We start from the raw sequence: 15554 nt of genomic DNA, 5'->3' as shown, positions 1-15554 counted from the left end.
AACAGGTACATTGGCTTTATCTATCAGAAGATTTAAAGTAGTATCAAACCTTCATTTTGCAAGACTTCTATTTAAATTAATCCAGAAATATATTTCTCCTCAAGAAAGAACTAAATCTAAGTAAGAAAGATGATACATATAATTTTTTTTCACATCTGCTTGAAACTCAGTTGATATACCTGGCTGCAGCCCTTGTGAGCATTACAATAAATGAGAGTTGAAATAAGAAATTTTATCTCCGTGGTGGAACAGGCACATGCAGGAGAGACGAGACAAAATCTCTCTTAGAATAGATAAATCAGACACCAGGAAGTAGGATTCAGCCAGAATAGTTGGGAAAAAAAATGAATTAAGCCTGAGTGTGGGTGGTAGAACAATGTGATGATTCTAGGTTCTGCAGAACTTAGGGACTTCCACTAGTCTGGCAGGCTATTTCTCCATAAACTCTACCAAACTCTCACAGGAACAATCAGAAACAATCATAAGAATGTGTCTGTTATAGTGCAGACTTTGGGAAAGAAAACAGTGTTAATACAGAAATGGCAAGAAATTCCCCCAGAGACCCTTTTCCCCTGTCCACTCTCTATATTATAAAATGAGAGAGTTAATGTGTGTATCAGGGAAGAGAAGAACATCAAACATTGTTGCCCTTAGGGAACCAATGAAAAACTACTACAGGTGGCAAAAAGGATCAGGAATAAATCTACTCCTGTAGGAGAGGCAAGGAGACACACTGGGTCTACAGCTTCATCCAGGGTTGGGGCAGCAGAACTGAGGTCACACATCAAATGCATACACGTTCAGTGCCTAGGACAGTCATAATCAGCACAACAAATATTAGCACCTCCATTGCCTTCTAGTACCAGTACAACATGTTTTGGAAAAGATGTAAAGAAAAATACTACTGAAATTGGGATCAATGAGAAATAAGAATGTGAAAAGAGATCCTCTCTGAAAAACATTGCAAAGAGAAAACTAAAATGATCAAGGTCAAGAGGAGGTTCCTCAGTTTGAATAAACTTCATATTAGATACCAGATAGCATTACAGGTATATGAAACAATGAGGAAACCACAGTGGCAATAAATTATAATCTATAAGTCATAAACCTAACTGAACTCTTAATGATCAACTCAAATCCCAGATTAAAGACTTAGCACAAAATTATTTAACTCAGTCTTTACTGTCCTAGACCAGATGTTCAATTTTCGACAAGCAAGTACTCCCAAGGATAAAGAGGGATATTACAAAATAACAAAGAAGTTATATTAGTGCATTAAGAGTAGAATAACAAAAAGCTATAGGTTGGGTAGCTTAAGCAACAGAATTTTTTTTCTCACAGTTTTGAAGACTACAGGACCACGAATAGGGTGTCAGTAGGTTTAGTTTCTTCTGAAATTTCTCCTTTGCTTGAAAAAGGCTGCTTTTTTTCTGGGTTCTCACATGGTCTTTTCTCTCTGAGTGCACATCCCTCATGTCTTTCTATGTGTCTGAATTACTTCTTTTTATAAAGACATCAGTCAAATTGGATAAGTGCTAACCCCAATGGCCTCATGTTAACTACCTCTTCAAATGCCCTTTTTCTAAATACAGTCATTTAGACTGTATTTAGAAAATACAGTCATATTCTGAGGAACTAAGCCTTAGGGCTTAAACAGGAATTTTGTATGGACAAGATTCACGCCATAATAATCCATGTTTTGGTCCTAACAGGCCACAACAAAGATCAATTAGGGTTGTGCACCAGAGTAAACATTGGTAGAACCCACAATAGGAAAATTTACCAGTTGACAATTTTAGTTGGAGATGTAGACACTCATCTCTAAGGAACCAATAAAACCAATAAGCCAAATAGAGGGAAAGTTGTAAGAAGATAGAACTGAGCAAAAATCTCAATCTACAGGATCTAATTGGCATCATAGAAGACTCTATCCAACAACAGCAATATATAATATTTTCAAGTGCAAATTGAACTTTCACCAAAACAGCATAATTTGGGCAGAAAAAAAGAAAATTCTGATAAGTATATATATGCAAAAGTATGTCACATCATAACAAAATTACACTATAAATTAAGAACAGAAAAATATTTAGAAATATTCCAAATATTAGAATTTGGGGTTTAAGAAGTGGCATAGAAAATTTTTAAAATATATTTTGCATTCAATGAAACTAATATAACAGCATATAAAACTTAATAGGGTTTAATATCTAGAATAAAAAACTGTAGACCAGTATCCTGGGTGAACATAGATACAAAAAAATCCTCAAAAATATTATCATACTGCAATAAAAAACATTAAGAAGATCATGCACCATGATCAATAGGGCTTCATTCCAGGGATGCAAGATTGGTTAAAATACATAAATCAATAAATGTAATTCACCATATAAATAGAATTGAGTAAAATGATTTTATGATCATCCCAATAGATGCTGAAAGGACCTTTGATAAAATGAAGCAAAATTTCAAGTTAAAAATGCTAGAGAAAATAGGGATAAAAAGAACTTGCCTGTTCAGGCAAGTCATGACATTTTTAAAGGCAATAAATGACAAACCCAAAGTCAACATCACACTGAATGAAGAAAACCTCAAAGCTTTTTAATATTGTTCTTAAAACTCTAGGCAAAGAAATCAGACAAGAGAAGGAAATTAAAAGGGTATAAATCAGAAGTCAAATATATTAGTTTTTGCTGATGATACAATCCAATATCTAGCGTACCAAAAAAATTCCACTAAAAGATTTCTAGAGCTGATAAACAAATTTGTAAAATAACAAGATACAAAGTTAACAGTTATAAATCTATAGCTAGGTTTTCTATATTCTGCTTGTGCTAAGAAAGACATCTGGAAAATCATCCCTTTTATTATAACCTAAAATCAACAATAACAACAACAACAATAAAAACAACTTGGGGTTAATATAACCAAGGAAGAAAAAGAATTCTAAAATTAAAACTATAGAGCACTGAAGAAAGATATTGAAGAAGACTTCAGGAGATGGGAAGACCTCCCATACTCTTGAAGAGGTAGCATTAATATTGAAAAAATGGCCATATTACCAAAAGCATCATATATATTCATTTCAATCCCCATAAAACCAATGACATTCTTCACAGAACTAGAAAAATCAGTCCTTAATTTCATTTAGAAGAATAAGAGACCTAGAATAACCAAAGCAATTCTGAACAATTCTTTCTGGTGATGTGAGGAGGTATCATAATATCCAACCTCAAATTATACTACTATAGTACAGAATGGTACTGACATTAAAATAAACATAAAGACCAATTGAATAGAATAGAAGATATAGAGACAAACTCAGATACTTATAGTCATATGATACTTGATACAGTGACAAAAATATATGTTGGAGAAAACCATTTTAACAAATGGTGCTGGGAAAATTGGATATCCATATATATATACATGAACTTAGATCCCTATATCAACCTGCAAAAATATAAAGTCAAAATGGTTCAAGTACCTAGGAATTAGATCAGAAACCTTGAAACTGCTAGAAGAAAACATAGGGTCAACACTCTATCACATAGGTGCAGACACCAACTTCCTCAACAAGACTCCTAAAGCTCAAGAAATAAAACCAAGAATCAATAAGTGGGATGCCATCAAAACAAAAAGCTTATGCACAGCAAAGGAAATGATTAAGAGCATGAAAAAAGAGCCTACAGATTAGAAGAAAAAAATCTTTGCCAGCTAGTCCTCTGACAAACTCAAAAAACTCAACAACAACAACAAGAAGCCCTAATCAATAAATGTACAAAATAACTAAACATAAATTTATCAAATAAAAAAATACAAATAGCCAACAAAAATACATGAAAAAATATTTAACATCTCTAGGAATCAGAGAAATGCAAGTCAAAACTCCACTAAGATTTCATCTCACTCCAGTTGGAATGGCAATTATCAAGAACACAAACATGGTCTGGGGTTGTGGCTCAGTGGCAGAGTGCTTGTCTCTCACATGAGAGGCACTGGGTTGGATCCTCAGAACCATGTAAAAATTAATAAACAAAATAAATATATTGTATCCATTAATAACTAAAGAATAGCTATGTTATATATTTAGTATATAATATATATAATATATACACAAACAATAATAAATGCTGGCAAGAATGTAGAGGGAAAGGTACACTTGTACTTTAGTGGTGATACTGTAAATTAGTACAATCACTATGAAAAGCAGTATGGAGTTTCCTCAAAAAATAGGAATGGAACAACCATTTGATCAGCCAACTATTCATTTATTTGGTGTTTATCCAAAATAACTAAAATGAACATATATAGCAATACAGTCACTTCAAAATTTATAGTAGCACAATTCACAATAGCCAAATTATGAAATCAACCCAAATGTCCATCAGTATGTGAATGAATCAATAAAACATGGTATATATGCACTATGGAATTTTATGTATCCATACAGAAGAATGAAATAATGGTATTTTGCCAGTACATGGGTGAAAATTGAGAATACAATGCTAAATATATGAGAAAAAATATTCAAGCCAGACTCAAAAAATCAGGAGCTGAATATTTTTTTCTCATATGTTGAAGCTATAGCAAAATAGGGAATAGATGGTGATGGGTGAAAGGATAGGATTTTATAAAGGCATGGGGAAACAACAGAATAGAAAAAGGAGAACGAGAGGGAGAATGGGAAGAAGGAAAATGCAAAGAAATATGGAATGAATTTACATATAAAAATGGACCAAAAATTTTACCTTTATGTATATGTAGAAAATACCAGTCAAAAATAAATGAGTGAAAAGAACATCAGTAGAGGAGAGGAGGGAGAATTGGTGGAGAGAGGAGGGGAGAAAAGGAGTGGAATATATATTGCAATCAAATTACTTACATGTATTATTTTTTATCAAAAGGAACCCAAATACTGTGTATAATTATGATACTCTAATAAAAAATAATGGGGTTTATCTTAAGCATAGTTTAGAGGCAATTGTATAATATTTAATGCTTGTATTTATTTTTTTTAAAGAGAGAGAGAGAGAGAGAGAGAGAGAGAGAGAGTGAGTGTATGTGTGTGTGTGAGAGAGAGAGAATTTTTTAATATTTATTTTTTGGTTTTCAGCGGACACAACATCTTTGTATGTGGTGCTAAGGATTGAACCCGGGCCACACACATGCCAGGCGAGTGCGCTACTGCTTGAGCCACATCTCCAGCCCAGAATGCTTATATTTAGAAAAGGAGATAATATAGAATCAATAATATAAATTTTTCTTTTTTAAAAAAAGAGAAAACTAAACCCCAAACAAGCACAAGAATGGAGGACCTATACTACTCAATGTCATGTCTTATTGAAGTTAAATTAACCAAGATGAAGTTTACTCTTTCATTGAATCAAATACACTTTCTTTTATAAAATGTACCATTAGTATAATTCAAAAGGAAAAATAAGGCTTCCAATTAAGGAAGTCTTTTTAAGGTATATCCAATTTTAAAGTGTTGGAATCGGAGGGGAATTTGTCTTAGAATACCTGCAATAGGTTAACTTTCTTAACTATTATTTCACAGTGGAAGTGGGTTTTTGCTCATCACAATCAGTAGGGCACTGCTCTTACCTACCTACTCCTGGTTTGATTCATCATCATTGTCCACATTTCAACCATTAGGAAAGAAGAAAATGATGAATGAAATGGTATGGCCCTTCCCTTTAAGGGCACAGCTGGAATTTCAATAAAATTTCATTCTCTTCCATCAGTCAGAAACTAGGTGATTCATATGGTCACACCTAGCTACAAGGTGGGGTGGGAAGTACAGCCTTTATTTCTGCTGTCTATATATTTGCTTAGGTGTTAGAATACTATAGAAAATGACAGTTAGGAGGAGAGGTTGATTTCGAGAGAGAGAGAGAGATTAGCAAACTATGAGCAACATGTTACCTAATTTCAGTTCCTCTAATTCACTTCCTCTACAATTTCTCTAATTTCCCCATATTTTCTTTGGTTTCAGTATATTATTTTGTACTTCTACTTAATAATAAAGACTAACACTTATATACTGAGAATGTATGTTCCAGGAATGTTGTCTTAACAGAAAGGTGATCAAAGTTCCTCTGGGTCAAATTATGACATAGGGCTGGAGAGTTGATGGTGTTAATGGAGAACAATGGAGTGTATTATTGGCTTTGATGACTGAACACACATGATTCCGTTGATTATTGATAAGAGTTATTGAGATAAAAGAATTTTCCAGATCAATAGATCCACATCCAGTACAGGGACAATGGTTAAGCAATAAAACTGCATCAGGAACAGAAGCTACAATTAGAGTCTACTACCTACTCAACTTTATGATAATCCATTTTTACTCTTCAAAATCCATCTCTTTTCTGCACAGGTCAAAAAGGTGTATTGAATGAGAATTTGTTGGAGATCATCACATGTGCTTATTTCAAGCCATTAATGGTGGTACTAATTTATTCATTCCCTCCAAGAATGTGGTATTGCTCTTGATATATTTTCCTTAGCAGTGGCATTTCTAATGGCTTCTACTTGGTCCTTCCTATTATAATAGCTTTCCCTTAAATTAACATGAAACCAACGTAGAGATTATGCCAATGGCTGAGTATGCCTATTATGGTTTGGATATGAAATGTTCAGAGAAATGCAGGTAGAAATGGCTGAAGGGGATGGTTCACAGGGGACATGCCCTGGAAGAGTTTATCATCCCTAAAGCCCCTTCCTCTCCACCTGCTTCCCAGCCACCATGAGCTGAGTAGCTAACCTCTGTCATTCTCATTCTCTCTCTCTCTCTCTGGTCATTATAGTTATACATAGTAGGTGGGTTCATCTAGACAAAATCATACATGCATGGTATCTGACTTATTGCATTTCAGTCCCCATTTCTTCTACTCTCCCTATCTTTTCCCCATGACTCCACTGATTTTCCCCTTGGTCATCCATTTATCCATCCTTGTGTGTGCTTTCCATACACACCTATAAGTGAAATCCCCTGTGATGTATTTGTAGATGTACATATGTAATGTTGTTAAATTTATTCTGCCTTTCTTCTCCTTTTCTGTCTTTCCTCCTTTTCTCTCAACCTCCTTCTTCTACTCCGTTGATCTTCCTGTATATTTGTGACATCTAATACCTCTCCATTTTCCTATTTTGCTCTGTTTTCAATATATGAAAGAAAACATCTAACTTTTAATTTTCTTTTAATTTGGCTTATTTCATTTAGTATGATGTATTTCATTTTCATCCATCTACCAGTAAATGCCATAATTTATTCTTTATGATGGAGTAAACCTTTACTATATATATCACATTTTCTTAATACATTCATGTACTGATGGGCATCTAGGCTGATTCCATAATTTGGCTATTGTGAATTATGCTGTTATAAACATTGAGTTGACTGTATCACTGAAGTATGTTTTAGATAAATACCAAAGAATGGCATAGCTGGGTCATAAGATGGTTCCATTCTTAGATTTTTGGGAATCTCTATACCATTTTCCAAAGTAGTTGTGCTAATTTTCAGTCCCACTAACGATGTATGTGTGTATATTTTCCCCCACATCCATTCCAGCTTTTATTATTTTTATCCTTGATAATTGCCGTACTGACTAGAGTAAGATGAAATTGTAGTTTTGATTTGCATGTCCCTTATTGTTTGGGAAATTGAACATTTATTTTCATATGTTTGTTGGCCATCTGTGTTTCTTTTGAGAAATGAGTGTCTCTGTAATTCTTTTGCCCATTTATTACTTGGGTTATTTGGGGTTTTATGGTATTACACAATTTTTTTATATATTTTACGTATTAATCCCCTGTCAGTGGAGTAGCTATAAAAGATTTTCTCCCATTCTGTAGGCACTCTCTTCATGTTCGTAATTATTTCCTTTTGTGCATAAGCTTATTAATTCAATGCCATTCTATTATTGATTCTTGTTTATACTTCTTGAGCTTTAGGAGTCTTGCTAAGGAAGTTGGGGCCTTACTAATATATTGGAGTCTTGATCATACTCTTCTAGCAGTAGTGAAGTTTGTGGTTGCTATTCTGGGATTTTTTTTTAACAATTCCAAATGAATTTTAGGGCTGTTTCCCTTAGTTTTGTGGAAAATTTTGATGGAGATTGCATTGAATTTGTATAATGTTTTTGGTAGTATGTCCATTTTGACAATATTCTGCCTATTCAAGAGCAAGAAAGGTCTTTCTATCTTCTAAAGTCCTCAATTTCTTTGTCCAGTGCTATATAGTGTTGTTTGCAGAGATCTTTCACCTCAGTTGATATATCATTTTTCCAATTTCTTTTGAAGTTATTGTGAAAGAGGTGTTTTTCATAATTTATTTCTCAACAGAATCAATATTGAAGTAAAGTGCCGCAGTCTGGCTGGGCACAAATAACCGGGAGGTCACGAGCCACTTGTAGATTCAAGCAGGAACAAACTTTATTTCCGAACCCATGCCAACGCCACCCACGCGAACTCTCCAGGAACTCCGTAAGAGCTCCACCGGAACTCAACGGGAACTCCCCGAGAACTCAACCATCACCATCCTAATGGCTCGCTGGCGCCACCTCTCAACCACTCCCCCTGGCAAATGCCAGGCGCCATCCCGACTTGGCTGTGGCTCTCAACAGTAAAGGAAAACTATTGATTTGTGAATACTGATCTTGTATTCTGCTACTTTGCTGAATTTATTGATCAGTTCTAGAAGTCTTTGGGTGAAGTTTTGGATATTCTAGAGATAGGATATATTTTTTGTTTATTTATTTTGATTCATCAGTAAATAGGGAGAGTTTGACCTCTTATTTTCTTATTTGTATCCCTTTAATTTCCTTCTTTTGCCTGCTTCCCTGCATAAATTTTCAAGAATAATATTTAAGGGGAGTAAGGAGAGTAGACATCCTTGTTTTGATTTTAGAGAAAATGTTTTTCAGTTTTCTGTGTTCAATATAATTTTGTCTTTGGGTTTTTCATAAATGCCCTTTACAATGTTGAGGTAAGTTCCTTTTAGCCCTAGTTTCTTCAGTTTTTAAACTTGAATTGGTGCTAGATTTATTAAATTTCTTTTTAGCATCAGTTGAGATGATCATATAATTCTTGTCCTTAATTCTACTGATGTGGTGAATTACATTTAATGATTTGCTTATGTTGAATTAACCATGCATTTCTGAGATGAAGCACATTTGATCATGGTATATTATCTTTGATGATTTTTATTAAGGACTTTTGCAACAATATTTATCAGGGATATTCGTCTGTAGTTTGCTTTCCTTCTTCTGTCTTTGTTTTCAGTGTCAGGGTTATACAGGCTTCATAAAATGTATTTAGGAGTGTTCCCTCTCTAAATTTCATGGAATAATTTGAGAAAGACTCGTTTGAGTTCTTTTTTTTTCTTTTCCTTTTTAAACTTTTTTATTTATATATGACATCAGAATGCATTATAATTCTTATTACATATATAGAGCACAACTTTTTATATCTCTGGTTGTATACAAAGTATATTCACACCAATTCATCATTCTACGTGTACTTTGGATAATAATGTCCATCACATTCCACCATCATTTCTAACCCTATACCTCCTCCCTTTCACTCCCACCCTCTGCCCTATCTAGAGTTTGTCTATTCCTCCCACACTCCCCCTCTCTACCCCACTTTAAATCAGTCTCCTTATATCAGAGAAAACATTTGGCATTTGTTTTGGGGGGATTGGCTAACTTTACTTAGCATTATCTTCTCTAATTCTATTCATTCACCTGAAAATGTCATGATTTTATTCTCTTTTTTATTGCTGAGTAATAGTCCATTGTGTATATATGCCACACTTTTTTTATCCATTCAGCTATTGAAGGGCATCTAGGTTGGTTCCACAGTTTAGCTATTGTGAATTGTGCTGTTATAAACATTGATGTGCCTGTGTCCCTGTAGTATGCTGTTTTTAAGTCCTTTGGGGACTGAGGAGAGGAATAGCTGGATCAAAAGGTGGTACCATTCCCAGTTTTCCAAGCAATCTCCATACTGCTTTTCACATTGGCTGCACCAATTTTCAGCCCCACCAGCAGTGTATGAGTGTACCTTTCCCCCCACATCCTCGCCATCACTTATTGTTGTTTGTCTTTATAATAGCTGCCATTCTGACTGGAGTGAGATGATGTCTTAGAGTGGTTTTGATTTGCATTTCTCTAATTGCTAGTGATGATGAACATTTTTTCATGTATTTGTTGATTGATTACATATTATCTTCTGAGAAGTGTCTCTTCAGGTCCTTGGCCCATTTATCGATTGAGTTATTTATTTTTTTGGGTGTTTAGATTTTTGAGTTTTTTATATACCCTAGAGATTAGTGCTCTATCTGATGTGTGAGGGGTAAAGATTTTCTCCCAAGATATAGGCTCTCAATTCATCTCACAGATTGTTTCTTTTGTTGAGAAGAAAATTTTAGTTTGAGTCCATCCCATTTATTGATTCTTGATTTAATTCTTGTGCCACAGAAGTCTTATTAAAGGAAGTTAATCCCACAAGATGGAGATTAGGGCGTACTTTTTCTTCTATTAGACAGGGGGTCTCTGGTTTTATTCCTAGGTCCTTGATCCATTTTTATTTGAGTTTTGTGAGAGATAGGGGTTTAATTTCATTTTGTTGCATATGCATTTCCAGTTTGTCTAGCACCATTTGTTGAAGAGGCTGTCTTTTCTTCATTGCATGTTTTTAGCACCTTTGTTTAATATAAGATAATTATAATTTTGTGGATTAGTTTCTGTGTCCTCTATTCTGTACCATTCATCCCTCAGTCTATTTTGGTGCCAATACCATGCTGATTTTGTTACTATTGCTCTGTAGTATAGTTTAAGGTCTGATCTAGCAATGCCACATGCTTCACTCTTCCTGCTAAGGATTGCTTTAGCTATTCTGAGTCTCTTATTGTTCCAGATGAATTTCACGATTGCTTTTTTTATTTCTATGAGGAATGTCATTGGGATTTTAATTGGAATTGCATTAAATCTGTATAGTGCTTTTGGCAGTACGGTTATTTTGATAATATTAATTCTGCCTATCCAAGAGCAAGGTAGATTTTTCCATCTTCTAAGATCTTCTTTGATTTCTATCTTTAGGGTTCTGTAATTTTCATTATATAGACCTTTCACCTTTTTCTTTGGTTCACAAATATTTTTTGTTTTTGATGCTATTGTTAATTGGGTAGTTTTTCTCATTTCCCTTTCTGAGAATTTGTCTCTGATATACAGAAATGCCTTTGATTTATGGGTGTGGATTTTATATCCTGCTACTTTGCTGAATTTATTACTAATTCTAGAAGTTTTCTGGTGGAACTTTTAGGGTTTTCTAGGTATAGAATCATATCATCAGCAAATAGTACCAATTTGAGTTCTTCTTTTTCTATGATTATCACTTTAATTTCATCTAATTGCTCTGTTTCAAGGACTATGAAGTTAAATAGAAGTGGTGAAAGAGAGCATCCCTGTCTTGTTCTAGTTTTTAGATGGAATGCCTTCAATTTTTTCTCCATTTAGAATGATGTTGGTATGGGGCTTAGCATAGATAGCCTTTATGATATTGAGGTATGCTCCTGTTATCCCTAATTTTTCTAGTGTTTTAAATTGAAGGGAAGCTGTATTTTGTCAAATGCTTTTTCTGCATCTATTGAGGTGATCATATGATTTTTATCTTTATGTCTATGAATGTGATGAATTACACTTATTGATTTCCATATATTGAACCAAACTTGCATCCCTGGAATGAATCCCACTTGATTGTGGTGCATGATCTTTTTGATATGTTTTTGTATTTGATTTGCCAGAATTTTATTGAGAATTTTTGCATCTATGTTGATTAGAGATATTTGTCTGAAGTGTTCTTTTTTGAATGTGTCTTTGCCTGGTTTTGGAATTTGGGTGATATTGGCCTCACAGAATGAGTTTGGAAGTGCTGCCTCTTTTTCTATTTCCTGAAATAAATTGAAGAGTATTGGTATCAGTTCTTCCTTAAAGGTGTTGTAGAAATTGACTGTGAATCCACCTGGTCTTGGACTTTTCTTGGTTGTTACACTTCTAATGGCATATTTTATTTCCTCACTTGAAGTTGATCTGTTTAAATTGTGTATATCATCCTGATTCAATTTGGGCAAATTATATGACTCTAGAATTTTGTTTATGCCTTTGATATTTTATTAGAGTACAAGCCTTCATAATAATTTTTGATTATATTCTGTATTTCTGTAGTTTCTGTTGTGATATATCCTATTTTATCACATATGTTAGTAATTTGAGTTTTCTCTCTCTTCCTCTTTTTCAGCATGGGTAAGAGTCTGCCAATTTTATTTATTTTTTCAAAGAACCAATTTTTCTGTCAATTTTTTCAATTGTTTCTTTTGTTACAAATTCATTGATTTCAGCTCTGATTTTAATTATTTCACATTTTCTACTGCTTTTGGTGTTGATTTGTTCTTCTTTTTCTAGGGCTTTGAGATGTAATGTTGACTTTTTGTTCTTTTAATGAATGAACACCATGCAATGAACTGCATGAACTGCTTTCATAGTGTCCCAGAGATTTTGATATGTTGTATCTGTGTTCTCATTCACCTCTAATTTTTTTTTAATATCCTCCTTGATATCTTCTGCAACCCAGTGTTTGTTCAGTAGCATATTCTTTAGTCTCCAGGTATTGGAATAGCTTTTATTTCTCATTTTATCATTGATTTCTAATTTTATTCCATTATGATCAGATAGAATGCAGGGTAGTATCTCTTCTTTTTCATATTTGCTAAGTGTTGTTTTCTGGCATAATATATGGTCTATTTTAGAGAATGATCCATGTACTGCTGAGAAGAAAGTGTATTTGCTTGTTGAAGGATGAAATATTCTATATATGTCAGTTAAGTCTAAGTTATTGATTATGTTATTGAGTTCTACAGTTTCTTTGTTCACATTTTGTTTGAAAGAGCTATCCAGTGGTAAAAGAGGTGTGTTAAAGTCACCCAAATTTATTGTGTTGTGGTCTATTTTGACTCTTGAACTTGTGAAGCTCCATTGTTTGGTGCATATATATTTATAATTGCTAAGTCTTTTTGGTGTATGGTTCCCTTGAGCAGTATGTAGTGTTCTTCTTTATCCTTTTTGATTGACTTTAGCTTGAAGTCTATTTATTTGATATGAGGATGGAAACCCCTGCTTGCTTCCACAGTCCATGTGAGTGGTATAATTTTTCCCAACCCTTCACCTTCAGTCTGTGGATCTCTTTTCCTAGTGATGAGTCTCTTGAAGGAGTATGATGTTGGGTCTTTTCTGTTTGATCCAATTGGCTAGTGTATGTCTTTTGATTGGTGAGTTTAGGCCATTAACATTCAGGGTTATTATTGAGACATGATTTGTATTCCCAGCCATTTTTGTTTATTTTTGGTAAATAACATGACTTGGTTTCTCTTCTGATTCGATTTTCCTTTAGTGTAATCCCTCCCTCTGCTGATTTTCATCATTATTTTTCATTTCTTCTTCATGGAATATTTTGCTGAGGATGTTCTGTAGTGCAGGCTTTCTAGTTGTAAGTTCTTTTAACTTTTGTTTATCATGGAAGATTTTTATTTTATCATCAAACCTAAAACTTAGGTTTGCTAGATATAAGATTTTTGGTTGGCATCCATTTTCTTTCAGAGCTTGGTATATGTTATTCCACGATCTACTGTCGTTGAGAGTCGGGTGCTGGGAGCCATCAGCCAAGTAGGTATGACAATTTCCTTGCCAGCGTACCCCCATGTTTCTTTAGTGGAAGGACTCATGGAAATAGGACATTTTGCAGCGACATTGCATGTAAGGTGACCTTGCTCAAGGACCAGGGCGGATCCGTGTTTAGGGTGTTTCCGGTATAAACTGAGTTTAGGGCGTTCCCCGTTTAGAATAGGGCGTATCCTGTTGCCTGAGTTCCTCTTGAGTTCTTAGGGTCAGACAGTATTTTTGGGAGACAGAAGCCCAGTGGAGTGGTGGATTTGGGCAGAGAATGTGGATTTCCCCAGAACGTGTTTGTAGACGGCCCGGTGTGAGATCGGGAATAAAGAATTGCTGTTTGAATCTACAAAGCTGTGAGTGGCTCGTGATTTGTGCCCAGCCAGACTGCGGCAGTCGGGTGCTGAAAAATCTGAGATATGAATTGGTCTCTCCCTATATGTGATCTGATTCTCTTGTGGCTTTTAAGATTCTATCCTTCTTCTGTATGCTAGGCATTTTTACTATAAATGCCTTGGTGTAGATTTGTTGTAATTTTGTACATTTGAGGTTCTCGTATTTGGTAAACCCTTGTATTTGGTTTTACAATTTGTTCTTCAAGCTTGGGAAATTTTCTGATATTATCTCATTGAAGAGATTGTGCATTCTTTTGGTATGAAACTCTGTCATTCCTCTATCTCAATAACTCTTAGATTTGGTCTTTTGATGCTATACCATAATTCTTGGATGTTCTGTTCATGGTTTCTTACAATCTTCACTGTGTGATCATCTTTGTTTTCCAGATTGTATAATTTGTCTTCATTATCTGATGTTCTTTCTTCCAAGTGATCTAGTCTGTTGGTTATGTTTTCTATAGAGTTTTTTATTTGGTTTATTTTATTCTTCATTTTAAGAATTTGTGATTAGTTGTTGTTGTCTTCAGAGAATCTATCTCTTTCTTGAAGTAATCTTTTGCTACCTGTATTTGGGCTCTTATCTCTTTGTTGGAGTGGTCAATTTTTGCCTGTATTTGCTCATTTAGGTTATTCTTTAGTTCACAGATCATTTTAATTATGAACCATCTAAACTCCTTCTCTGGTGTTTCATCAACTTTGCTGTGCATGGGTTCTATTATTATAGTGTCCTGGTTTGTTTGGGGTACTTTCCTCCTTTGTTTTTTCATGTTGTCCATGTGTCTTTCTTTCTTACAGCATGGATCTGAGATATTACAATTTCTTCCCTATATTCTTGTAATACCCATGCAGATTGTCTGTACTTCACCTTGATGTTGGGTTTCCAAATCCTGCTGGTGTCCCTCAATGTATGCTACTGTATCTAAAGGTGGTGGCAGCAATAGCGGAGGTAAGTTGAAATTTTAGTTGAGGTGCCCTAAGATGGAAGCAATATCTTACAGTAATGGGGCTGAAAGGGTGGGCCTCACACTCTCTTTGGGATGCCTGCTCTGAGATGCAGCTGCTAGTAGGCCTTGTCTGTTGTCAAAAAGTTAGGGGCTACTGTGTTGGGAAGGCTTTGGCGGTGACTGCAGTGTCCCAAGATGGAAGTGGTTTAGGCTTAGGCTCCCAGGTGTGGGGTTGAACTGAGTCCTAGCCTGGACCTGGGTCTTGCGCATGTTGCTGTGGACGAATCTGGGCTGGACCTGGCCTACCACAGTAGTTGTGAGCCTGGGTCACGTGCAGGCTGCTGTGGGTGGATCTGGGCTTCTGGGCTGACCTCCCTTGGTAGTCTTCTATTTGGAAGGGGCAGTCCTGTGCAGGAGGCTGGGCTCACGAAGGTGCCTGCAGGTAGAAGGGTGGACCACGTCCTACAGTGAGCCTGGGT

At 35.1% G+C, this 15554-nt stretch overlaps 1 protein-coding gene across 1 annotated transcript in view; it reads left to right on the top strand.

Annotated features, from left to right (window-relative positions):
- Positions 1-8459: 8459 nt before the first annotated feature.
- Positions 8460-15554, top strand: part of Clec2a (C-type lectin domain family 2 member A) — a 49034-nt gene continuing 41939 nt past the window's right edge. The window contains exon 1 of the mRNA XM_076855327.1: positions 8460-8496. Within this exon, the coding sequence (XP_076711442.1) occupies positions 8460-8496 (37 nt within the window). The remainder of the gene's footprint in view (positions 8497-15554) is intronic.

Source organism: Callospermophilus lateralis, chromosome 4, assembly GCF_048772815.1.
Source record: "Callospermophilus lateralis isolate mCalLat2 chromosome 4, mCalLat2.hap1, whole genome shotgun sequence".
Taxonomy (NCBI): Eukaryota; Metazoa; Chordata; class Mammalia; order Rodentia; family Sciuridae; genus Callospermophilus; species Callospermophilus lateralis.
Note: the sequence above shows the minus strand (reverse complement) of the source record. Positions and strands in the feature narration are given on the sequence as shown.